Source organism: Ascaphus truei, chromosome 1 (genome assembly GCF_040206685.1).
Source record: "Ascaphus truei isolate aAscTru1 chromosome 1, aAscTru1.hap1, whole genome shotgun sequence".
Classification (NCBI taxonomy): domain Eukaryota; kingdom Metazoa; phylum Chordata; class Amphibia; order Anura; family Ascaphidae; genus Ascaphus; species Ascaphus truei.
The window spans coordinates 220,055,888-220,080,449 of record NC_134483.1 but is presented as its reverse complement, the minus strand read 5'-3'; the positions used below and the strand labels follow the sequence as shown (position 1 = coordinate 220,080,449).

Genomic DNA, 24,562 nt, shown 5'->3' with positions numbered 1-24,562 from the left:
AAGTTAGTGACACACCCCACAAAGTAATCATTGAATGCATTTGCAATGTCAGTGGGGTTTGTCAGAGTAATATCCCCCTTAGTGATATTACTTGGTTGTTGATAGTTAGGAGGCTGGAATATATTGTTGATAACCTTCCAGAAGTTAGCTGGGTTTGATGTATTCTGGTGGAGATTGTCAGAGTAATATTGTGCTTTTGCATGCCTTGTTTGCCTTGTGCACATGTTCCGCAGGCATCTGTAGTGATTGAGATCCTTGGTAGTGCCAGTTACTTTGTAGCTTTTCCACAAGGCATCCCTGAACTGGTAGAGAGCTATAAGGTGAGGTGTAACCCATGGAAGGTGGCCCCCCCCGTACCCTTATTTTGCGTAGTGGAGCATGGGTATCGCAGAGTTTTAAGAACTCGGATTGGAAATAGTCGAGCGCAGAATCAGGGTCGGGAATTAAATCGATTCTGTGCCATGGGCAGTTGGTAAGGTCATCCAGAAACTCTTGTGGGTTAAAGTTTTTAAATGTTCTAGTGAGGAGAACTTTAGGGCTTGAATGGGGCGGTTTAATTTTCCTTACACAGTACACTATTGCATGGTCACTGAAAATATCAGGAAGGATGCCAGAGGATTGGATTCTGCTGGGGTTTGAGGAGAGAATCCAGTCTAGCAAGGAATGGTTATGCGATTTCAGGTTTATCCGTGTGGGTTGGGAAATGAGTTGTGATAGGTTAAGTGACCTGAGTTGTATCTGGATTTTGTGGTTTTTAGGGTCAAGCCAATTGAAGTTGAAATCCCCAAGAACTAGCAGCTCACTCTTCTCATTCAGAGAGGAAATGGAGCCAAGAAATTGGGTGATATCAGTCAGGGATTGTAGAGGGGCTTTAGGGGGGCGGTAGATGCCAGCAAGCAAGATGGGCTTAGAAAAGGGGAGGCAGATTTTGCCAACTAGAATTTCAAATTAACTCAAGTAAAGTAAACTGAGATAAACCATTGTAATAAATTAATATTGATCAGCGACGACTCCGTTTGCAACAATTGTCATCAGCGGTAGTTATAAATAATAGAAATGATGTAATATATAATTCCATATACCATTAACGCAGCAAGTGCCCGCAACAGCAGTCTCCCGCCATCTCCCCCTGCAACTACTGCCAATATGGCTGCGCTGCGTCAAATGGCGCTGCGTTGCCATGCCAACGGGAGCGTCACGTGACGTAACAGCATCACGTGATGCTCGTTGCCATGACAATGAGACGCCACATGATGTCACGACGTCATGCGGTGCCACGTTGTCATGGCAACTTGATGCCGCGTGACATTACATAGCATCCCTTTTTCATGGCAACAGTGTCATTTTAAAAAAAAAAAAAAATCTCCAGGTTGACCGTCAGTCGAAGGTGGCAACCGTGGGGATTTTACTATGTCCTAGGTCTAAGGCCTCGGCCAGGCAGGGAACGGGCGTGCTGGTGCTCATGCGCTGCGCCCTGCTCGGCCGGGCGATTCATGGCCAGCTAGGCGCGCGCTCGTCTGGTGGCACGGCCACGACGTCACGGAGCTGGTTCACCCTCATTGGGCGAACCGCTCACGTGACGCTTTTGCGAGCAGCAAATTCAAATTTGCTTTCTCGGCAAGCAACTATGCGCCGAGCAGGCGCGCCCGCTCACGTTGGCCACACACATTGTCGCAATGTGTCTAATCGTGGCGAGCGTGAGCGCGCCTGCCCGCTCAGCGCCACCCTGAACGAGGCCTTAGGGACACAGAATAAACAGGTGCAGTTGTACAGTGTGCAATATTAGCCCTGATTACTATTCACTCCTCCACCTAGCATCCTCTCTTCTTTCATAGCTCTCTGCTTGGGATTCTTCCCCATGTATCTTTCACTTTGTGGATTGTCCCTCACGTCGCTCCGTTGGGAGCGATTGAAGCCTGGTCTCGCGCTGGAGTGACGTGAGGCGCTTCCGAGGCCAGCGTCCGCCCGGCTTTGCCAGTAACACGCTCATTGGTCCGGGCGGGTCTCACGTGACCCGAGTGATCGTGGCTCAGGAAACGACAGCTGGGGAGACAGAGAGGCGAAGCATCCCTGCTTGGAACGTGGAATCCTGCAGAGACACCGGTGCGAGGACAAGGGGTTTAAGCCACGCGGGACCCGTGACCAGCATCCCGCGAGCTGCTCAAAATCATAGTTGTTGACACGTCACAATAAGGCAGCCGCGACGTCATCATGATCAAAGCCATCCTGATCTTCAATAACCACGGAAAGCCGCGGCTGTGCAAGTTCTACCAGCACTATGTGAGTGGCGTCACAATCTCCCCCGGCGTCACAGACACGTCACAATCACCCACCGCATCACAGCGTCTACACAGACAAACACTAGTGTTCTATGAGAGTGACGTCATAACCATGCACTACTATTACTATTCTTACATAATAGGTATTGGAAGGCTAGTAGAAGAAAATACGAGCGCTATTGCTAGTGAAACACTTTAATGAGAGAATTGTTAACCCCACAGAAGGGGAGTGGGGGAAGTTAGTCTTCTTCATGTCTGATGGCTTCCAATGTGAAGCAGCATCTTGATGGTGCTGATGCAGACTTTGGTCCATGTAACTAAGCGGTGCTATGCACTTGATTCTGTTGGTCCAGCATTAAGACTGGTAACCCACCACTCTGTAAAAGTGACCTTAAAAATAAAAAAATAAACAGTTGTAGGATATAAATATAGGAAAAGTGTAAATTACATTTGTGTTCGTACTTACTAGCAGTGCTATGCCATAAGACATTTTACAGCCCACTCAGTTGGTGTATTGTGGAATACTGCCCCTTAGTAAGCATGGGCCTTTAACCCTGCTGTATGATGCTTCTTCTAGCACTGTTACACCTGTCTGCCTTTCACTCTCTTTAGTCTCTGTCTCCTCTGGACATGTCGCTGCCCTAACTGGTTTAAGTTGGGACATTACTTTAAAGTCGCAACATTTGGTATCCATCCTTAACACAACTATAATGTCACAAGTGCTTTAGGAAGGATTAGGGTAAAAGGACTACTCGCCCTGCGGGCCTTTCACAGGAGGCAGCAAGTCATGGCTATGCTGTTCACTGTTATGAGTCTGGTATTTATTAGATTTTAAATTCTATTAAATGTAGCGACAAGGATTAGGAATGATACATAAACGTCTAATGTTTGTTCAGAACTGCAATCAAAATATCAGTATACCGTCCTCCACGTGCAATGTATGTAGTAGATATGCTTAAACTCGTCCTAGTGCTTTAAAAGATATAACAGTTCGCAAGATGTTCAAAATGCTTGTCCACATAATGTTGATGTGTCCACATAATATTTGTTCATCTTGTCCTATAATGCCCAGAGTGGTTTAGGAATGGCTTATAGCCTGCTTGCTGCTTTCTCACATGACACATCTCTAAGTTATTTAATGAATGAAGCCCAGTAACAAAGGAAGCATTGCATAATGGGCTGTAAGTGAATTCTTCCCAAACGATGCTATTCAGCACTATCCTAGCAGCGGAGCCTGCAATGTATTCCACAGCAAAGACCACTACACAGAAGAAACATGCTTATCTAGATAAACCGTGGGCTGAAAACAGGCATTGTCTGTAAACATTGTAATTTTAGACGAGCTAAAGTAACTGTCGTAGCTTGGGAATTGTAAGAAACCAACCTCATCCCTCCCCTTAGTCTCTCTCCCCCGCCTTAGTCTCTCTCCCCCGCCTTCGTCTCTCTCCCCCCCCTTCGTCTCTCTCCCCCCCCTTCGTCTCTCTCCCCCCCCTCGTCTCTCTCCCCCCCCTTCGTCTCTCCCCCCCTTCGTCTCTCTCCCCCCCCTTCGTCTCTCTCCCCCCCTTCGTCTCTCTCCCCCCCCTTCGTCTCTCTCCCCCCCCTTCGTCTCTCTCCCCCCCCTTTGTCTCTCTCCCCCCCCTTCGTCTCTCTCCCCCCCTTCGTCTCTCTCCCCCCCTTCGTCTCTCTCCCCCCTCCCCTTCGTCTCTCTCCCCCCTCCCCTTCGTCTCTCTCCCCCCTCCCCTTCGTCTCTCTCCCCCCCTTCGTCTCTCTCCCCCCCTTCGTCTCTCTCCCCCCCTTCGTCTCTCTCCCCCCCTTCGTCTCTCTCCCCCCCTTCGTCTCTCTCCCCCCCTTCGTCTCTCTCCCCCCCTTCGTCTCTCTCCCCCCCCCTTCGTCTCTCTCCCCCCCTTCGTCTCTCTCCCCCCCCTTCGTCTCTCTCCCCCCCCTTCGTCTCTCTCCCCCCCCTTCGTCTCTCTCCCCCCCCTTCGTCTCTCTCCCCCCCTTCGTCTCTCTCCCCCCCTTCGTCTCTCTCCCCCCCTTCGTCTCTCTCCCCCCCTTCGTCTCTCTCCCCCCCTTCGTCTCTCTCCCCCCCCCTTCGTCTCTCTCCCCCCCCTTCGTCTCTCTCCCCCCCTTCGTCTCTCTCCCCCCCTTCGTCTCTCTCCCCCCTCTTCGTCTCTCTCCCCCCTCTTCGTCTCTCTCCCCCTCTTCGTCTCTCTCCCCCCTCTTCGTCTCTCTCCCCCCTCTTCGTCTCTCTCTCCCCCCTCTTCGTCTCTCTCCCCCCTCTTCGTCTCTCTCCCCCCTCTTCGTCTCTCTCCCCCCTCTTCGTCTCTCTCTCCCCCCTCTTCGTCTCTCTCCCCCCTCTTCGTCTCTCTCCCCCCCTCTTCGTCTCTCTCCCCCCTCTTCGTCTCTCCCCCCCCTTCGTCTCTCTCCCCCCCCCTTCGTCTCTTTCCCCCCCCTTCGTCTCTCCCCCCCCCCCTTCGTCTCTCTCCCCCCCCCTTCGTCTCTCTCCCCCCCCCTTCGTCTCTCTCCCCCCCCCTTCGTCTCTCTCCCCCCCCTTCGTCTCTCTCCCCCCCCTTCGTCTCTCTCCCCCCCCTTCGTCTCTCTCCCCCCCCTTCGTCTCTCTCCCCCCCCTTCGTCTCTCTCCCCCCCCTTCGTCTCTCTCCCCCCCCTTCGTCTCTCTCCCCCCCCCTTCGTCTCTCTCCCCCCCCTTCGTCTCTCTCCCCCCCCTTCGTCTCTCCCCCCCCCCTTCGTCTCTCTCCCCCCCTTCGTCTCTCTCCCCCCCTTCGTCTCTCTCCCCCCCCCCCCTTCGTCTCTCTCCCCCCCCCTTCGTCTCTCTCCCCCCCCTTCGTCTCTCTCCCCCCCCCTTCGTCTCTCTCCCCCCCTTCGTCTCTCTCCCCCCCCCTTCGTCTCTCTCCCCCCCCTTCGTCTCTCTCCCCCCCCCTTCGTCTCTCTCCCCCCTTCGTCTCTCTCCCCCCCTTCGTCTCTCTCCCCCCCTTCGTCTCTCTCCCCCCCTTCGTCTCTCTCCCCCCTTCGTCTCTCTCCCCCCCTTCGTCTCTCTCCCTCCCCCCCCTTCGTCTCTCTCCCCCCCCCCTTCGTCTCTCTCCCACCCCCCTTTGTCTCTCTCCCCCCCCCTTCGTCTCTCTCCCCCCCCTTCGTCTCTCTCCCCCCCTTCGTCTCTCTCCCCCCCCTTCGTCTCTCTCCCCCCCCCTTCGTCTCTCCCCCCCCTTCGTCTCTCTCCCTCCCCCCCTTCGTCTCTCCCCCCCCTTCGTCTCTCTCCCTCCCCCCCTTCGTCTCTCTCCCTCCCCACCTTCGTCTCTCTCCCTCCCCCCCTTCGTCTCTCTCCCCTCCCCCCCCTTCGTCTCTCTCCCTCCCCCCCTTCGTCTCTCCCTCCCCCCCCTTCGTCTCTCCCTCCCCCCCTTCGTCTCTCTCCCTCCCCCCCCCTTCGTCTCTCTCCCTCCCCCCCTTCGTCTCTCTCCCTCCCCCCCTTCGTCTCTCTCCCTCCCCCCCATCGTCTCTCTCCCCCCCCCCCATCGTCTCCCTCCCCCCCCTTCGTCTCTCTCCCTCCCCCCCTTCGTCTCTCTCCCTCCCCCCCTTCGTCTCTCCCTCCCCCCCCTTCGTCTCTCCCTCCCCCCCTTCGTCTCTCTCCCTCCCCCCCCTTCGTCTCTCTCTCTCCCCACCCTTCGTCTCTCTCCCTCCCCCCCTTCGTCTCTCTCCCTCCCCCCCTTCGTCTCTCTCCCTCCCCCCCTTCGTCTCTCTCCCTCCCCCCCTTCGTCTCTCTCCCTCCCCCCCTTCGTCTCTCCCTCCCCCCCCCTTCGTCTCTCCCTCCCCCCCTTCGTCTCTCTCCCTCCCCCCCCTTCGTCTCTCTCCCTCCCCCCCCTTCGTCTCTCTCCCTCCCCCCCTTCGTCTCTCTCCCTCCCCCCCTTCGTCTCTCTCCCTCCCCCCCATCGTCTCTCCCCCCCCCCCATCGTCTCTCTCCCCCCTTCGTCTCTCCCCCCCCTTCGTCTCTCTCCCCCCCCCCCTTCGTCTCTCTCCCTCCCCCCCCTTCGTCTCTCTCCCTCCCCCCCTTCGTCTCTCTCCCTCCCCCCCCTTCGTCTCTCTCCCTCCCCCCCTTCGTCTCTTTCCCTCCCCCCTCCTTCGTCTCTCTCCCCCCCCCCCTTCGTCTCTCTCCCTCCCCCCCTTCGTCTCTCTCCCTCCCCCCCTTCGTCTCTCTCCCTCCCCCCCTTTGTCTCTCTCCCCCCCCCTTTGTCTCTCTACCCCCCCTTTGTCTCTCCCTCCTCCCCCCTTCGTCTCTCTCCCCCCCCCTTCGTCTCTCTCCCTCCCCCCCCCTTCGTCTCTCTCCCTCTCCCCCCTTCGTCTCTCTCCCCCCCCTTCGTCTCCCCCCCTCGTCTCTCTCCCTCCCCCCCCTTCGTCTCTCTCCCTCCCCCCTTCGTCTCTCTCCCTCCCCCCCTTCGTCTCCCTCCCCCCCCCTTCGTCTCTCTCTCCTCCCCCCCTTCGTCTCTCTCCCTCCCCCCCCCTTCGTCTCTCTCCCCCCCCCTTTGTCTCTCTCCCTCCCCCCCCTTCGTCTCTCTACCCCCCCTTTGTCTCTCTACCCCCCCTTTGTCTCTCTCCCTCCTCCCCCCTTCGTCTCTCTCCCTCCCCCCCCCTTCGTCTCTCTCCCTCCCCCCCCTTCGTCTCTCTCCCTCCCCCCCTTCGTCTCTCTCCCCCCCCCCTTCGTCTCCCCCCCTTCGTCTCTCTCCCTCCCCCCCCTTCTTCTCTCTCCCTCCCCCCCCCCTTCGTCTCTCTCCCTCTCTCTCTCACGTTACAAGATCACAAGAACAACAACAAAAAGTGAATCGGTTGCTGTTTTTGTTTCTTTTACTTCTTTGCTGAATCAGACTTTCAGTGCAAACCAGCCCTGTTCACAATGAGGACAGTTTCTCTCGCCATCATGTTACAGATCAGCCTTGGTGTTATTAGTGTTCTGTTGTCCTGCTGGCCTCACTGCACATGCTACGTTGAGATCATAAGAGAAACGTTTCACTTAGTGTCCAAAAGAGATGAGAATGTCTGCAATTTCTTAGAGGGAGGCTTGTAAGTATTTAACACGTGGTGTTGGTTGTGTGTGACATCCGGCATACCTGTGAAATGCAGTAAGTACAGATTTAGCAAGTATAAGTAGTGTCTGCGATGCTGCGGTTAAAGAAACAAGACTGCGGTGCCGGGGACAGTGTCTGCCTCCATCGTGCTGGGTGGGGGGGGGGGGAGGAGGAGGGACTCCCCGCAGCGGTAATCCACCGGAGTCACGTGACCCAGAGTGTCAGCGGCACCGAAGACAGTTAGCTTAGCTACATCTGTAAGCGACATTATAATCTAGAAAACAGGCTTGCCAGGTTCAAGTGTAATTATTGTTTCACTACTCGGAGACACAAAATGAGTTCTGGGGAGTACAAAAGTGACAAAAACCCTCCACCGAACAGTGTCACATTGTTACTCGCCATAAGTTATTTTGTGTCTGATATTAGCCACTTCCAGCATCACATTGCAAAGCCAGTAACCTCTGACCTCTCACACTGATGAGAGCCAACAGCTGTCTGTGAGTAGGGTTAGTGGCTATGCACTCCTTTAACTCCGGCTGTGCTGAAAAGCTGTGTAATGCGGCAGGCATACGCTTATAAAGGTCCATGTTAAAATGGACAAGAAGCAAAAGGTGACACTGCATTTGCCTGTCATTTCCCAGAATCCCTGGCTGCAGTGGGAGCACTGTATGCTAGGAGATAATGGAGAAAGGCAGGGTTGCAGACCTGCCTAAGACATGTGAATGTGCTCACAAGGGATATTTTTATGTGCTGTGCACTGCTCAAAAACTAAGGTGCAGTCTAACGCCAAAATGTTCACCTACCACAATTTACATCCGCAGTGGCAGTATACTCTGGTTACCTGCTCTCTGCGCAGTCTGCACTGTGCTGACGCTTCTGCGTTAGGAGATTTTCTAGCTGGTGACTTTTACAAACCCGCTACTTTCCCACTTCAGGGTTTTCCTGTATTTCCGAGGGAAGACGGCAGCTGTCACTATGTGTTTCCCAGCTGTAAGTGAGCAGCCATTGGCAGCAGGAGATCACACAACCTCAGCGCCATACCCCCAGTGATATAGCGATGTGTACAATAACGAATGGGATCCAAAACCGGGGATACCCTATATTAGATTAGAAACACAAATTGATGGCAACAATATAAAACAATATTCACAGGTGTTGTAAACCCCCTCTGTTAGGAAGTCCTGCAGCCTGGAGGTCTCAAGGATTGTCCAACTCCTTGCTGATAGTATTTGTAGGAAGTAGTGGTCCTTGGCGCTGGTCCTCAGTGATAAGTGCAACGTGCAATATGTAAAGAAAAAACAGTGTATGATATCAGACGGTATAGATAATACAATTTATCATCCATACAATATTGGCCGATTTATTATAGAAAGAATCTGTTCTTATAGACACCGTGAATAGCTGTAATAACAATAGTGGTCTAGGACAGGGGTGCAAACTTTAACCCCCGGCGCCCCCCTGCCTGCTTTCCTCCCCTACTAGCTCCCTCCTCCTTACCTTGTCTTCTGCATCAAATGAGACCGCGGGGTCACGTGATGTCACGCGACATCATGTGACATGACGCTGCGTGCCATGGCGATGTGTCGCTGAAGACAAGATAGGAGAAGTTGCAGAGGCCTCAAGCGATGCTCCCGGCATTTAATTTAAATTCCTTGGGGAAGAGCGCGGGGCCTCTGCAACTGGCGGACCCGCCCTGGAAAATCTTGTGCCCGCCCTCGGTCTAGAATATTCTTTCTGTGAAACCCTTGGTGTATGGGGGGGGGGGGGGGGATAGGTGTATATATAATGTTGGACCCCTTAAGTGAAGGCAGTACATAAATTCTGTCAAGGTATCTTGTATTATAATGAGAACTCACATTAACAATTCATCTTGATAGGAGTTAGAACTCCTTGGAGGACAGTAGGATGCATGGGATAGTAACATCATTGCATATAATGAGAGGAAAAAATAACATAGCACAGTACTGTATATAACATTTCATAAAAAACATAAAACACAGACACTAGGAGTGCCACTCACAAATGTTCCATTTTTTTGCGCTTTGTACAAGGTAAGTTTCTGTCTCTAAGGGTTCTGTGACCTGGATCTTTGATTATTTTAGCTCCTTCGGCGTCCGCGTGTCTCCAAGTGCTCTTGCCGGGTTGCTGGCCACGTCTTGGTTCTCGCTCGAGCTCCGCCTCGCGTCATGACGCACCGTGCGCTGGTTCACAGCTGACTGTCCGGGCCCCCTCTGCACTATCACTTAACATGACAAAGACAAAGCTCCTCATACTTCGTCCCAAATCTGGCCCTGCTACCTCCTTCCATATTACTGTCATACACCCAGTAGCCCAAGCACGCTGCCTAGGGGGTCACATTCGACTCCTCTCTCACATTCAAAAGGTATCTAAAAGCTGTCACTTTTTCCTCCGCAATATAACAAAGATACGCCCTTTCCTCTGTTGCTCGACTGCTAAAACTCTGACTCAGGCCCTCATTCTTTCCCTTCTCAATTACTGTAACCTCCTGCTGTCCGGCCTCCCTGCCTCTCACCTGTCTCCCCTACAATCTATCCTAAACGCTGCTGCCAGAATCACTCTACTCTTTCCTAAATCTGTCTCGGCATCTCCCCTCATGAAATCCCTCTCCTGGCTTCTTATCAAATCCCGCATTTCGCACTCAATTCTCCTCCTCACTTTTAAAGCTTTACACTCTTCTGCCCCTCCATACATCTCAGCCCTAATTTCTCGCTATGCACCATCCAGACTCTTGCGTTCTGCTTAAGAATGTCTTCTCTCTACCCCCTTTGTATCTAAAGCCCTCTCCCATCTTAACCTTTTCTCACTGACTGCTCCACACCTCTGGAATGCCCTTCCCCTCAATATCCGACTAGCACCCTCTCTATCCACCTTTAAGACCCACCTTAAGATACCTGCTTAAGGAAGCATATGAGTAGTATCGTGGCTGATTCTATATACATGATACATAAAGCTTGGCCCCCTGCAGACACACTTACCAGAACTCCCTCCTACTGTCTCTGTACGTTCATCCTACCTACCAATTTGATTGTAAACACTTCGGGGCAGGGACTCCTTTTCCTAAATGTTAATTTTTAAGTCTCAAGCACTTATTCCCATGGTCTTTTATTTGTATTATTTGTTATTATATGATTGTCACTTGTATTACTACTGTAAAGTGCTATGTACATTAATGGCGCTATATAAATAAAGACATACATACATACATACACATCACATGCTGCCCCGCAGTTGGCTCTCCCAGCGTTCTCCCTAGTCATTGACTTGGATATTTTGTACCTAAATGCAAAATGGGACATGTCCGAGTTTTTACTTAAAAATAAAATAATAGTACTAATCAAGGGGGGGGGGGGCGTCATCCTGCTGTTTTAACTTTTAACTGCTGGAGGGTTGAGAAGCAGTGATGGTTACATAGTAAGAGTACAGGTCAGTGATGGTTACATAGTAAGAGTACAGGTCAGTGATGGTTACATAGTGAGAGTACAGGCCTGTGATGGTTACATAGTAAGAGTACAGGCCTGTGATGGTTACATAGTGAGAGTACAGGTCAGTGATGGTTACATAGTAAGAGTACAGGCCTATGATGGTTACATAGTGAGAGTACAGGCCTGTGATGGTTACATAGTGAGAGTACAGGTCAGTGATGGTTACATAGTAAGAGTACAGGTCAGTGATGGTTACATAGTGAGAGTACAGGCCTGTGATGGTTACATAGTGAGAGTACAGGCCTGTGATGGTTACATAGTGAGAGTACAGGTCAGTGATGGTTACATAGTAAGAGTACAGGTCAGTGATGGTTACATAGTGAGAGTACAGGCCTGTGATGGTTACATAGTGAGAGTACAGGCCTGTGATGGTTACATAGTAAGAGTACAGGTCAGTGATGGTTACATAGTGAGAGTACAGGCCTGTGATGGTTACATAGTGAGAGTACAGGCCTGTGATGGTTACATAGTGAGAGTACAGGTCAGTGATGGTTACATAGTAAGAGTACAGGTCAGTGATGGTTACATAGTGAGAGTACAGGCCTGTGATGGTTACATAGTGAGAGTACAGGTCAGTGATGGTTACATAGTAAGAGTACAGGTCAGTGATGGTTACATAGTAAGAGTACAGGTCAGTGATGGTTACATAGTGAGAGTACAGGCCTGTGATGGTTACATAGTGAGAGTACAGGCCTGTGATGGTTACACCTTTCCCTGGCAGGTAGGGGGTTCTGGAATTAATTGTATTAAGCATGTTATAGGGAGGAACAAACCCCACAGCTCCATGTAATAGATGTTATTTTGTACAAAGGACCACAAATACTTATAGAGAGTGCTGAGGACTGCGAATTCATATAGATGATGTATGCAATTTGCCATCTAGGAAGCATAGCAAATACATTTTCATGCTTACCTTCCTGTTGCTGCTTTGCATCTCCAATCTGGACCACCTGAAAATACCACACTCCACAATTCCGAAGTCAGATGTTGAGTATAATATATTGCATGCTTGTATGTATGTATATCTTTATATAGCGCCCACAGCTGTACTAGGCGCTTTACAGCAGACAATACAGGGAATTATAATACCATACAGTAAGTGCAACAAATAAGGTCAGACCATAGGATAGGCAGTGTTTGGCCATAGTGCTTTGTAGGAATGATTGGATGTGGGACAGTAACCATGAGTCCGAGCTATTGAAACCATGCATGTGAAGAAAAGTATTTTATAGCCTCGGTCCCACTTAGACTAGGCCTTCTCACATGCTTCACTGTCATTGAATAGGAGTTTTTAATCTTGCACAAGTGTGAGATTATTTGTTGTCTGACTGCTATATACAAATTTGTATACACGTGTGTGTGTGTTTCTGAATTTATAAATAAGCACTATAATTAATATTAAGCGTTTAACTTTGTACTGTTAAAAATGAAGATAAAGACAATGTCATAACTGATTGTTTTTTTCCAAGTCAGTATTTATACATATGAGAAATTCACATGCACTTTTCTGTACTTATTAGAAATTCACATGCACTTTTCTGTACTTGACCTGTACGTATGATATTGTTTTACAGGCTAATAGGCGGATCTGACAACAAACTCATATACCGGCATTATGCAACTTTATACTTTGTCTTTTGCGTGGATTCCTCAGAAAGTGAACTTGGCATTTTAGATCTCATACAAGTAAGTGTCGCCGGTTTTAAATATGCTCTTGGGGTTAAAAAAAGACAAAGGGCCTAGTTAGAGGTTCACAGTGGGGATGATATTACCAAATGCTATGAAATGTCCAGCATGGTATTTGCTGGTGCAGAAGGCTCAGCGTATTTTAGGGCAGCTTTGGCAGAGCCCAGATTCAACACTACACTCTGTTGTCAGAGCCCCTATTCCATATGATGTGAAGCAAACTTTAATCCCCATCTCAAATGCATGGGCCTCAAATCTTCCCAAGCAGAGACAAGACCTCAGCACAGAACATTGAATAGGGGTCATGGGTCTTTCCTCACATACAGTTTATTTAGTGTTCCCAGTCACTGCTATGAGGTATTGAGCCACGTCAGCACGTGGCTTGTTCTTGCACTTTGCCACGCACCCGCTTCCATGACACTGTCTTTTACAGGTTTAGCTCGTTTGTAATACCATTTTTCACCACTTATTGTTTGGTTGTATATATTTTATGGTGCATTTTGCAGGGTAGTCTGTTTATTTTGGGGGAGGCAAATCCTGCATAGTATCTGCCTGGCTGCACGATATTATTTTAGTGGGAAGTAAATGCTTTAATAAAACACCACCCGCATGTCGTTTAATCCTCTAGTTTTCTCTTGGTGGAAGGGCGGCAATGTCTTTCCTTAATGTAATCTCCCTATGTTTAAACTATGCACCTCATGTCCTACTCATACCTGGGGCGGCAAACACCAGTCCTCAAGGGCCACCAACAGGTCCGGTTTTAAGGATTATCCCTGCTTCAGCACAGGTGGCTCAGTCTTCTGAAATCCTGACCTGCTGAGGGCCCTTGAGGACAGGAGTGGGTCACCCCTGGTTTAGAGGCTCTTTACCCCAAATGACATTATTTTTCTTTCTCCTTGCACGGTAAGATTTAGGCTCAATTTTACGTGAATGGAGCTTAAAACTTCCCAAGCAAGGAAAAGACGCCAGTAACCTGCTGTGGAGGAACCATTGGTGTCAGGCAATAGGAGCAAGCACCACACACTTTTGATAGCAGATCTAACACGGTTGTGTTATTTTATCCCTTTAGCAGCCACACGGGCTACTGGCTTGTGTTGCCAGCCCCAATGGCAGCAAAAGGGTTAAGATATACAATGAAGCTTTTATTCTCTTGCAAACATGCAATGCCGACTTAAGGTTAAGTTGGATGCTTTCTGGTTTAATTCAGTTGAAGGCATGGTATTCACTAGGCAGCTATTGATCCTGACTTGTCCTATCGCCTTACTTGATACTGTTGAAATATTTATAGAATAATAGACGGCTCACATGAAATATTCATGCTGGGCTGACCTAGATCTTTATATATTCTGACTGATCATGCACCATGCCAGGGGGGCTCAACTCCAGTCCTCAAGCCCCCCCCAACAGGTCAGGTTTTCAGGATATCTCTGCTTCCGCACAGGTGGCTCAATCAGTCTCTGCTTCAGTACAGGTGGCTCAATCAGATGCTCAGTCTTTGACCATCCTACTGAAGCTGGGATAGCCTGAAAACCTGAGCTGTTATGGGGGCTTGAGGACAGAAGCTGAGCCCCCCTGCAACATGCATCGGGACCTTTAAATAGCATGACGGGTTTGATGGGTTCGATAGGTTTACTTCTTGTGGAAGTTTAAAAAAATAAAAAAAATAATGGTGCCATGTTTAAGCCTTCTTACTAAGGGTGAGTCTAAGGCATTTTAGGGGGGGGCTCAGTTCCCGCTGGCGCTGACTGCGCTATGCGCTTGGTGCGCTTACCTCTATACAAGTGAATCCTCCCGTCCACATTCAGCGCGCGGGCACGCACGCTCTCCCAAGCTTGGGGCTTGGCGAGGCAAAAGAGTTTCTTTGGAGCGGAGAGCAGGGTCACATGACCCTGCTCTGACCAATGGGGAGAGAGAGGCAGAATAGGCTGAGTGGAGAGAGGGGGGGGTGCGGAGAGAGGTTTTTTTTATTTTTCTTTGCACAATTTTTATTTATTTTATTTTTCTTTGCACAATTTTTATTTATTTTATTTTTCTTTGCACAATTAATTGCCATTTTTGGAAGGGGGAGGGAGAGAATGGGGACACACACACACACACACAGCCCCGATCCAGCCAATGACACGCTCCCTCCCTTCATAGCCACGCCCCCCCGCTCCTGCTCTAACATTTTTGCAGGACAGCAGAACGCTCATGCTTGAAGAGTTGGTGACGTCACCATTCACAAGCATGAGCGCGGTCAGCGCCAGCGGGGGGACCCAGCCCAGTGTAACACATGTAAATTGCAGCCATCGTAATTTTCAGTCCTAAAATGGTGATGTTATATAGTGCCCGTCCTGCAGCTATTTTGTTGCAGGCCCCTGTGGCAGCAAACCGGTGAGACTAATACAATTGTTAGACGAAGTGTTACACGCCGAGGAACTTTCACTTCATTGCCGATCGGTTCTGTGCTCCTGAAGGCTTCTGGGGCTTTAGCACACATGCTGTTCCCATAAGCGTAGTGCACTGACACCTGCTGCTACCTGCTTGATTTGCAATCAGATGGAAATTATTTATACTTCCGATCTTGACCAGGGAATAACATTTCTCCATTGTGGACAGTAGGTGGTGCCAAAAAACCTCTGTAAAATGTTCTGCTGCGCTGTGGATGAAGCCAGGTATCACAGGGAAACACCACTTCCCAAGTTCTGAGTACACGTACCCATGAAATGGAGTTACTATCAAGGTTAACGTGAGGGGATACAAAGTGCCACTACTATTATTATTTCCAAAAACACACCATTACACTTTCATGTTAAATAAAATCGGATTTTGTTTTTGAAAACGTACCCCTCTTTCTATTTATACTACATGAATACAGTTTAAAGCAGCAATCCAGATTTTTTCATCTAGCGTTGTATGCTTTGTATGGCACTATCTAATGTGCTTTTTATTCAATTAATATAAATCTTTTATATACTACTTCTATATATCATGTGATTTTTGCGCTGGTGTTTTCCCTAAACGTTACTGAAGAGCAGCAATCCGCAATTACTGGGACCTCTTCTCTTTTCTCTGTACACACTCTCTAGGTGACCTAATAACATCTCTTGGGTTTAATTATCACCTCTACGCTGACGACACACAAATGTACTTTTCCACCCCCGACCTTACTCCTGCTGTACAAACCAAAGTTTCTGAATGTCTCTCTGCTATATCATCCTGGATGGCCCTCCGACGCCTTAAACTCAACATGGCTAAAACAGAGCTCCTCATACTTCCTCCCAAACCTGGCCGTACTACCTCCTTCCACATTACTTTTGGAACTACAATCATTCACCCAGTAGCCCAAGCACGCTGCCTTGGGTCACACTCGACTCCTCTCTCACATTCGCCCCTCACATTCAAAACATTTCTAAAACTTGTCACTTTTTCCTCCGCAATATAACTAAGATACGCCCTTTCCTCTGTTGCTCGACTGCTAAAACTCTGACTCAGGCCCTTATTCTCTCCCGTCTTGATTACTGTAACCTCCTGCTGTCCGGCCTTCCTGCCTCTCACCTGTCTCCCCTACAATCTATCCTAAATGCTGCTGCCAGTCACGCTACTCTTTCCTAGATCTGTCTCAGCATCTCCCCTCATGAAATCCCTCTCCTGGCTTCCGATCAAATCCCGCATCTCACACTCCATTCTTCTCCTCACTTTTAAAGCTTTATACTCTTCTGCCCCTCCTTACATCTCAGCCCTAATTTCTCGCTATGCACCATCCCGACTCTTGCGTTCTGCTCAAGGATGTCTTCTTTCTACCCCCTTTGTATCTAAAGCCCTCTCCCGCCTTAAACCTTTTTCACTGACTGCCCCACACCTCTGGAATGCCCTTCCCCTCAGTACCCGACTAGCACCCTCTCTATCCACCTTTAAGACCCAACTTAAGACACATTTGCTTAAAGAAGCATACGAATAGCACTGTGGATATTCTGAACACATGATCCATAAAGCTTGGCCCCCTGCAGACGCACTTACCAGAACTCCCTCCTACTGTCTCTGTACGTTCTCCCTACCTACCAATTAGACTGTAAGCTCCTCGGGGCAGGGACTCCTCTTCCTTAATGTTACGTTTATGTCTAAAGCACTTATTCCCATGATCTGTTATTTATATTATCTGTTATTTATTTGATTACCACATGTATTACTACTGTGAAGCGCTATGTACATTAATGGCGCTATCTAAATAAAGACATACAATACAATACAATAACAGAAAGTGGATATACCACGCCAAAATGCAAATACGTGCATATACTGTATGCACAAAAACAATGATGTTCTAGGTAAAAAAAATAAATAAAAAAAAAAACACAAAGTGAAGGGACATAGGGATCAAGAAAGTAAATGGTCATCTGGAGAAATACTTATCAGTTAAAAAAAAAAAAAAAAGAAGAGGCATCGGTACTTCCCTTTCTCCTGTTTTATGAGCGGTGGGAGACTCGAGCGAATAACCGATCATCAGTCCACAGAGTTAAAGTCAGGTGGTTTCCGTTCCAAACGCTAAGCTGGTAGTAGTTGAGACGCCTGCAGGAGGAGGTGTCAGACTTCATTTAAGTACCGCAGCGAGGATGCCTACGTCACTGCCTCCTTTTTTTATTTTTCTTTGGGAACGGGCCTGAGGTTGGGGTTCATTGCCCGAAACGTATTTCTCCATATGACCATTTGCTTTCTTGACCCTTTGACCCTTTACTTTTTGAGTGTTTTTTGACCTAGAACACCACTAATTTTGGACGTATTAGCATTTCGGGATTGTGTATCCACTTTTTGTGTGAAGCTGATTGCTGTTCTTCAGTAAAGTTTTCTTCTTGGCAAACAGATGGCTTATTCTTAACTTATTTTCTCTGAGTGCCAAGACGTGTGTGTGTGTCATTTTAAAGAGGATAGGGCCTCTTTTTTTTTTTTTCTTCCTAACTGCAGCACCATATATTATCTATTGCTAATAATCTACATTGCTAAGAGTAGTGCTGTCTGACACACATCTTTCTAAAAGCAAAAATATTGCTTTTAATCTCCTTTTACAGCAATCATAGGGACACGATTTGTACTGAAAGAGAAAATATAAAGACGGCAAGTCTGAAATATTTATATCAAGGGGGTTACTAAAGTCTCCCTGGCCATACAGCGGGGACAGAACCAGCGTAGGATAATTGAGCCAGATTTAGCAAAGGAAAAACTGCAATGTCTTTCAATGGAATAGCTTTTCTTAAATATGGTGCTGTTTTTTTTATACTCGTTCTGTAACCAGTATAACCAGTTTTATACTGGTTCTTAGTAAATAGATCTGAAAGTGCATGGAACTCAGCCCCCCAGTTTGTTAGACCCCCCCGGGAAGACTTGTCCCCCATGAAATCATGTTACTCACTGATTGAAAATATTAGGCTTAACAACCGGTTGCTGAGCTCATGATTAACATTCAAGTGATTGCCCTGCAGTTAAAAATATAAGTGTATTAGACATATTTTCTAGAGTCTTAATTTTCTGGAACATGAGGTGGCATTTGGGTAGCTATAAAATATTCATCTTAAGTGAGAGCATCTGACCCTGGGATTTAATTCAAGGCACAAAATGCAGGGAGAGCGAAAGAAAATGGGAAGACTATATTTTAAAGACACAACAACAAAAAGATTTTGGGTGATTCATATGATAAAGCAACTGTACTTTGCATCTCTTAAGTCAGTGGTGCCTAACTCAAGACCCCCCAACAGGTCAGGTGTTGAGGATATCCCACCATCAGCACAGGTGGCTCAATCAGTCCCTGCTTCGCCTCGTGCCATCAGCTCCTCCTCCCAGGGCATTAATGGCCAGTTAATGCCCGGTCCTTCTGGGATTATGACTTAAATATATAGCTGCTAAACGGGCACTAAAACAAGATGGCATGCCTATTATATGATGTCAACATGAGTGGTCTAGGCTCTGAAATCCCTCTCTGAAAAGGATAAGCTGCCGCAAATAGCAATTTATACTATAGTGGGGTATTTATCAGATCTCCGCTAGGCAGCAGAATCTGGGTTTTAATGGATCCTTTTGAAAGTGCAGAGCAATTCTCCTTAGTTCCAGCATGCATGTGTGTTGTTCTATGTTTGTTTGGATGCATGAATGACATTCAGGGGTAACTCGACTAAAGACTTATTATGAGCCATACAGTATTTATTAGGGAGTGCTACTCCCTAAGACACTTTCCATACTGACGGCACCTTACAGCTCATTCATTTTCTTTAGTGGGCTTTTAAAGGGCCATAGTTACAAAGCTGTGGTGGAAGGAGTCTTATGGTGTACTATAGAACGGTTTGGTAAACATGCCCCCATAGCCTTTAAATAAATGTATGTACCTTGCTAAGGATATTGTGGCAACAATGAGAATAACTATACATATAAATATTAATGGCTGTATGAAAGGAACACAAATTATAACTACAAACTTGCCAATTCAATCTGAGTTTTGGTAGGAATATACTACATATCAAAAGTAATGCTTAGTTACAGGACAATATATTCACAGCTATGACCATTTTTGCTAGATCGGAAGATTAAGTACAGTGCATTATGCATGTACGGTAGACTGTAAGATTGTAAAACCTTACCTTGTAAAACCTTATTCTTCTGATAAGATTGTATATGTAAAACATACAGGACACCTGCAAGCTCATATTGAACCCCCAAAATAACCACAACATATATACAAGCATATAGGTGTCACAGAGGAGTGCTACTGAGCATGGCAATATATATTTAAAACCAGAGACAGAACATGAAACACAGACAGAGCTCAGTGCACATCCAGTGAAACCTATACACGGTACAGTGCCTAAATATATATGTATAGATATCTATTAAATAAAATGGTCTTTTAGTTTAACATTTTGGCCAAAGTGTTGTAAGCCCCTGAGCCAACTGCACGGCAAACCACATCTCAAGGGTCCCTAACACTAATATAAATTCTTAATAACCTGTGTATTACCAGGAAGAATGATTTAGATATGGTCTGCCGTGTAGTGGCTCAGGTACAGCCCAGTAGGATTCACACGGCGAGAGTCCCATTCAGACGGAGGGATCCCCGCTGTGTTAATCCCGATGGACCATTAAGTCTCCGTACTTGCACTACGTGGGCACAGTTAGAAAAAAAACGGAGCAGAAGTGGATTTCGTGATGGCATTGCGACTGACCCAAGGACTACATTGGCAGCTCCTGAGATTGACTGCAGGTGCTAGCTCTGTCTTAATTAGTTGTCTGTCTTTTGATAAGAGGAATTTTCAGCAGTCTGGTAGCATGCCTGACAAGCCTTTGTTTGTTAGTGATGGGTCTGTAAACCCCATCACAGTGCCCCAAAACACATTCACATGTTCTATTCAGTGAGCATCAGGATTATAAATACATATTAGAACAGGTTGTTAAGTTTCTCAACATAATGAATAGACCTCTCCGCTCTTATCAGAAAATGATGGCTCTGACCTTTATCTTTTATAGATCCGTGTTCCATTTCGCAATTTAGATTCTAAAAGTACAGAGCAGAAATCATGTAATCATTTCTAGTGCTCTGTACTAATTCCCAAATGATGGGCCCTATTCAATATGCTGTGTAGCCGTCTTCTCGGCTGAAGAGACCACGTCACAGCATATTGATTAGGGGTTTACGTCATTGATCATGCTGTTCACTGCGTTATGCTACTGGGCTCAAGCTTGTTTAATGCCCACTGTTGTCCCCTAATCAAAGGTATATGCGATTTATCTATGTATTATTCACAATATGTATGGCTGGGTAATTGAACACAATGTTATGTTTCTGAAGAAATAAAAAGCCCCATTGATACTGGGACCAGTGTGGCACTGAGAGAATTGAACAACGCTTTGTAATATGCTACGGATGAGTTAAACAGATCCATGATCCACACTTAATAAAAAATAACTTCTTTTTTTTTTAATTAAAAAAAACCAAAGCAAGGCGTAGTTGTATAAAATATTGTGCTGGAGCTCTGTAGTTGGTCATTATCATTTCTTTGTGCTGGGGAGAACCAGCAAATTATTAATATATCTTCCTGAGTATGGTTGCATTGGTTTGTAAGATCTTTTCTCCCTTTTATTTTGCTTCTGTTTTGAATTTGATCTAATTAGTTTGTATTTTTGTCTATGCAGATAGGGTTCATTTTTTTAGGTTCATCGGAACGTCGGCAGTAATTGATATCGCAGTTGTGTTTAGAGAATGTTGGCCTAGGCCAGTGTTTTTTTCATTGCCCGAGTGTGATATTACAATCCTTGGAGATGGTGAACAAAATGTTTTGAGAAGAGAATCATTTTGTAATCAATCCTGGCATAAGCACTTATTTCTTACTGCAGAATCCTATTAAACTGAACATAAGAGGGTTCACTTCTACCTATTTACCCCTCAAATATTTTGACACGTTGACGCTTTTATTGACACTTTTATCCTGATAATGTACTTGATTGTGAAACGTGATTTTTTTTGTGTGTGTGTTTTGGTGAAATATTTCCCACAAAACCTTTTTTCTGTGATCATATAGGTGGATCACACACACTCACACTCACACTCACACTCACACACACACACGTAATTGTGCTATTTTCGGTTCTAATTGTTGATATCCACTTTCACTGTACAGGCATACCCCGGTTTAAGGACACTCACTTTAAGTACACTTGCGAGTAAGGATATATTTTCAGCAGCACCATACCCATGTGTCCGTGCGCTCGCTTCGCGATTACGGACAATTAATCTGTCCTACAGACCGCCGTAGTAATGACGCGCTGATTCCCCCTCGCTCAAAAGGGAAACGGCAGCTCGCGCATGCGCCTGTCAGCATGTCCCGAACAGCAATACCGGCTCCCTACTAGTACCCAAGCATCGATAAGTAGGAAAAAGGTAGTGCTTCACTTTTTGTAAGTGCATTTTCGCTTTACATACATGCTCTGGACCCATTGCGTACGTTAATGCGGGGTATGCCTGTACATGGTAACGCCAGGGCCCACCTCAGGACATTAATGGGTGTAAATAATAAGTAGGCCTTCTCAAAATGGCAGGGTGTAATTTTTCTTCTCTGTATTGAGCCCATTGGCTCACCAGTCTAAAATAATAATAATAATACATGTGGTAAATGTAATATGTAACATCTTTCACCAATAATACCCTATAATCACATTACAATTTGCTTGGCTCTGAGAAGCCTCTGGTGTTGCTGGAGCACCACTGGGAGATTTAGCATGCTGGTTATGGAGCACTGCCATGCTCCAGGCTGATTCTGCTCCGATCCAAAAGGCCACCGTTGCTACGCTGCTTCTCATGTCGCCGCCGGCCACTTCGCCAATAAGGTGCCTCCTTATGTTTAATCCTTACCTTCAAACTCTACCCTAAACCGCTAAAAACCCCTTTAATTAGCCCCTACCCTAACTAAAAGTAAAACTTACCTTAGATGCGGCCGACAGTGGAGGGTCCTGGCCGGCTGTGTCCCAACGCCGGCGGCCATTGTGGTGATGGCGAAACTGCCGTGACCAAATGTCCCATTTCGTTCTGCTCTGTTTTCCCTGGTATGTGCGACTATTTCTCAGCGGAGAAACCTTTGACAAGCTATTAAACATACGCGACATTGTGAGAGCGATACGCTAAGATAGCAGCGAAGAGCATTCAACACTTCTGTGTTTCTATATGTTACATTTTGTTACGCATCTTGCGCCTCTGAACTGGTGCTCCTGTCAATTCAACCTTTTAACGAGCTTGCTTTTTCTAGTAATTATTCATGCTTTCTATATGTTATAATACGTAAATAAAAAGCACAGTGTGGGAGCAGAGCATATAGGTAGCACATGGTGGATTAGGGAAATAATAGTACCACACACACTTATAAATGTGGAGGTGTTCTTCTTCACATATAGTTTGTTTCTTTTTATGAATCTGCAGCAATGGTGGCACTGCAGCCTTAATCTGTTTTTAATGCTCCTTTCCTAATGAGAAGAAGCTGTAGATGGTTACACATGTTTAATCATATAAAAGTAGTGCATTGTATAATTTTTGTGGGGCGGGTTCCTGCTCGAGGACGAATGCCTGGAGTGCTGGCCGGGTTGCTCTTGTTTGACTCTTGCCACCAGGTTGACACTTTGAAATGATGCCATCTCATTGGTTCTCCTGGTCTTCTTTCAACAGGTATTTGTGGAAACCCTGGACAAGTGCTTCGAAAATGTCTGTGAACTGGATTTAATTTTCCATGTAGACAAGGTACTGTGGTGACATGTAATATCAGCTGAGTGTGTGGCGAAGGTTAACAGCTATGCCCTTTTGGTGAAAGAAATGTGTCTGTTGCAGAAACACATTTGTTAAAAATGAGTTACAATTGACATGGTAGCATGATCACGTGTGAAATAAGAATATGTTTTGTACTGTTACCTTGTGTGATTTCTGTTAGCTCTTCAAGAAGCTGATGCTGTTCTACTTTAATGGAGCAATCCAAGCAATATCCTACATGTGTGTTTTTTTTTTAAATTCCATTTTTAATGTCATTTGTAATGAGTTTTAATATACTGAGCAGCCTTTGATTTCTATAGCAGGCTTTTGCACATTTTTTTGCATTGCAAGATCTTTGCAGCACTTTCCTGATTTGTGATCATTTGTTGCCAATATTCCCAGGAGGTTGAGTAGCAAACTGTACCATTAGATAATGTTACCATAGTTATATAAGAATACATTGTAGCTGCTGAGTTACACTGACTGCAGGATTGATTTGAAACTGAAAGGCAGCTATTTGGTGAGCCCGCGGAAGCAGGATCTTTGCTGATCGATCACGGGAGAACTAATAAATTGGCACTTTAGGTAATTAATTTGCAATACATGTAATCAAAGGCTGCACATATTAAAACAAATAAAAAAAGATTGATTTTTTTTTGTTAAGTGGCTTGAATTGCCTCTTTAACATTCATTTATAGAACGAATGTTCACGAGTGGGAACTTTGTACGTTTGATCCTGCTGATTGAGGGGACTTGTATGAAGATGGCTGGTGGACAACCTCCTGCTCCACTAACCAATAAGTGATGGGAATAGCATTGGTCCGTGTTGCAGCCCTGGCCCAAAAGAATAGACGTTCAAATTCTGTGAAAATAATACCAATAGAATAAGAAAGTAAAGCCAGTTGGTAGTTTTAAGAAACTAGAGGAAACGTTTGGTCAGGTTTTGTGGCTCAAAGTCCCACTAAAGACTTTCTGAAACACCACGGTGGTTTTATCCAACTGTGGTATGATTGCTAAGGCCGTGATAATACAAAAAAAAACGCAGTGACGCCGCGCGGCTCAAAAACAAAATGCACAAATCCAATATAGGTAAACATACCTTGAGCGACGTGCGCGCCACCTGAAACTGCAGACTGGAGAGCAGACAGAGGAATTTGTTCTTGGCAGGCGACGGTCATGTCATGTGAGCAGTTCAGCCAATGAGGGCGAACCGCTCACGGCCACGCCTCCTCCACGCCTATTTGCCTCCTCTCCTGTCTCCTCTGCTTGATCAGATGCCGCTTGGCAGCATCGTGAGGATGACATCACCAGATGGCGCTGCCGCCCAGCGGCATCTGGTATGATCACAGCTAAGTGTGGAAACCTCTGTGATTTAAAAAAAAAAAAAAAAGTTATTTTCTTTCCATTTCCCTTTGTCTCATCCTGTAGCCTCCTGCCCTTCCTGCAGCCTGTCTCCCCCCGCCCGCAGCCTCCCACTCCCGCCCTTCCTGCAGCCTGTCTCCCCCCGCCCGCAGCCTCCCACTCCCGCCCTTCCTGCAGCCTGTCTCCCCCCGCCCGCAGCCTCCCACCCCCGCCCTTCCTGCAGCCTCCCACTCCCGCCCTTCCTGCAGCCTGTCTCCCCCCGCCCGCAGCCTCCCACTCCCGCCCTTCCTGCAGCCTGTCTCCCCCCGCCCGCAGCCTCCCACTCCCGCCCTTCCTGCAGCCTGTCTCCCCCCGCCCGCAGCCTCCCACCCCCGCCCTTCCTGCAGCCTCCCACTCCCGCCCTTCCTG

The 24,562-nt window shown here is 47.3% G+C and overlaps 1 protein-coding gene across 1 annotated transcript in view; it reads left to right on the top strand.

The window, feature by feature from the left end:
- Positions 1–1,996: 1,996 nt before the first annotated feature.
- The window catches only part of AP3S1 (adaptor related protein complex 3 subunit sigma 1), a 52,800-nt gene continuing 30,234 nt past the window's right edge, over positions 1,997–24,562 (top strand). Inside the window, exons 1-5 of the mRNA XM_075601286.1 lie at positions 1,997–2,287; positions 7,090–7,103; positions 7,276–7,346; positions 12,429–12,540; positions 22,715–22,786. Of these exons, the coding sequence (XP_075457401.1) occupies positions 2,212–2,287; positions 7,090–7,103; positions 7,276–7,346; positions 12,429–12,540; positions 22,715–22,786 (345 nt within the window). The 5' untranslated portion in view covers positions 1,997–2,211. The remainder of the gene's footprint in view (positions 2,288–7,089; positions 7,104–7,275; positions 7,347–12,428; positions 12,541–22,714; positions 22,787–24,562) is intronic.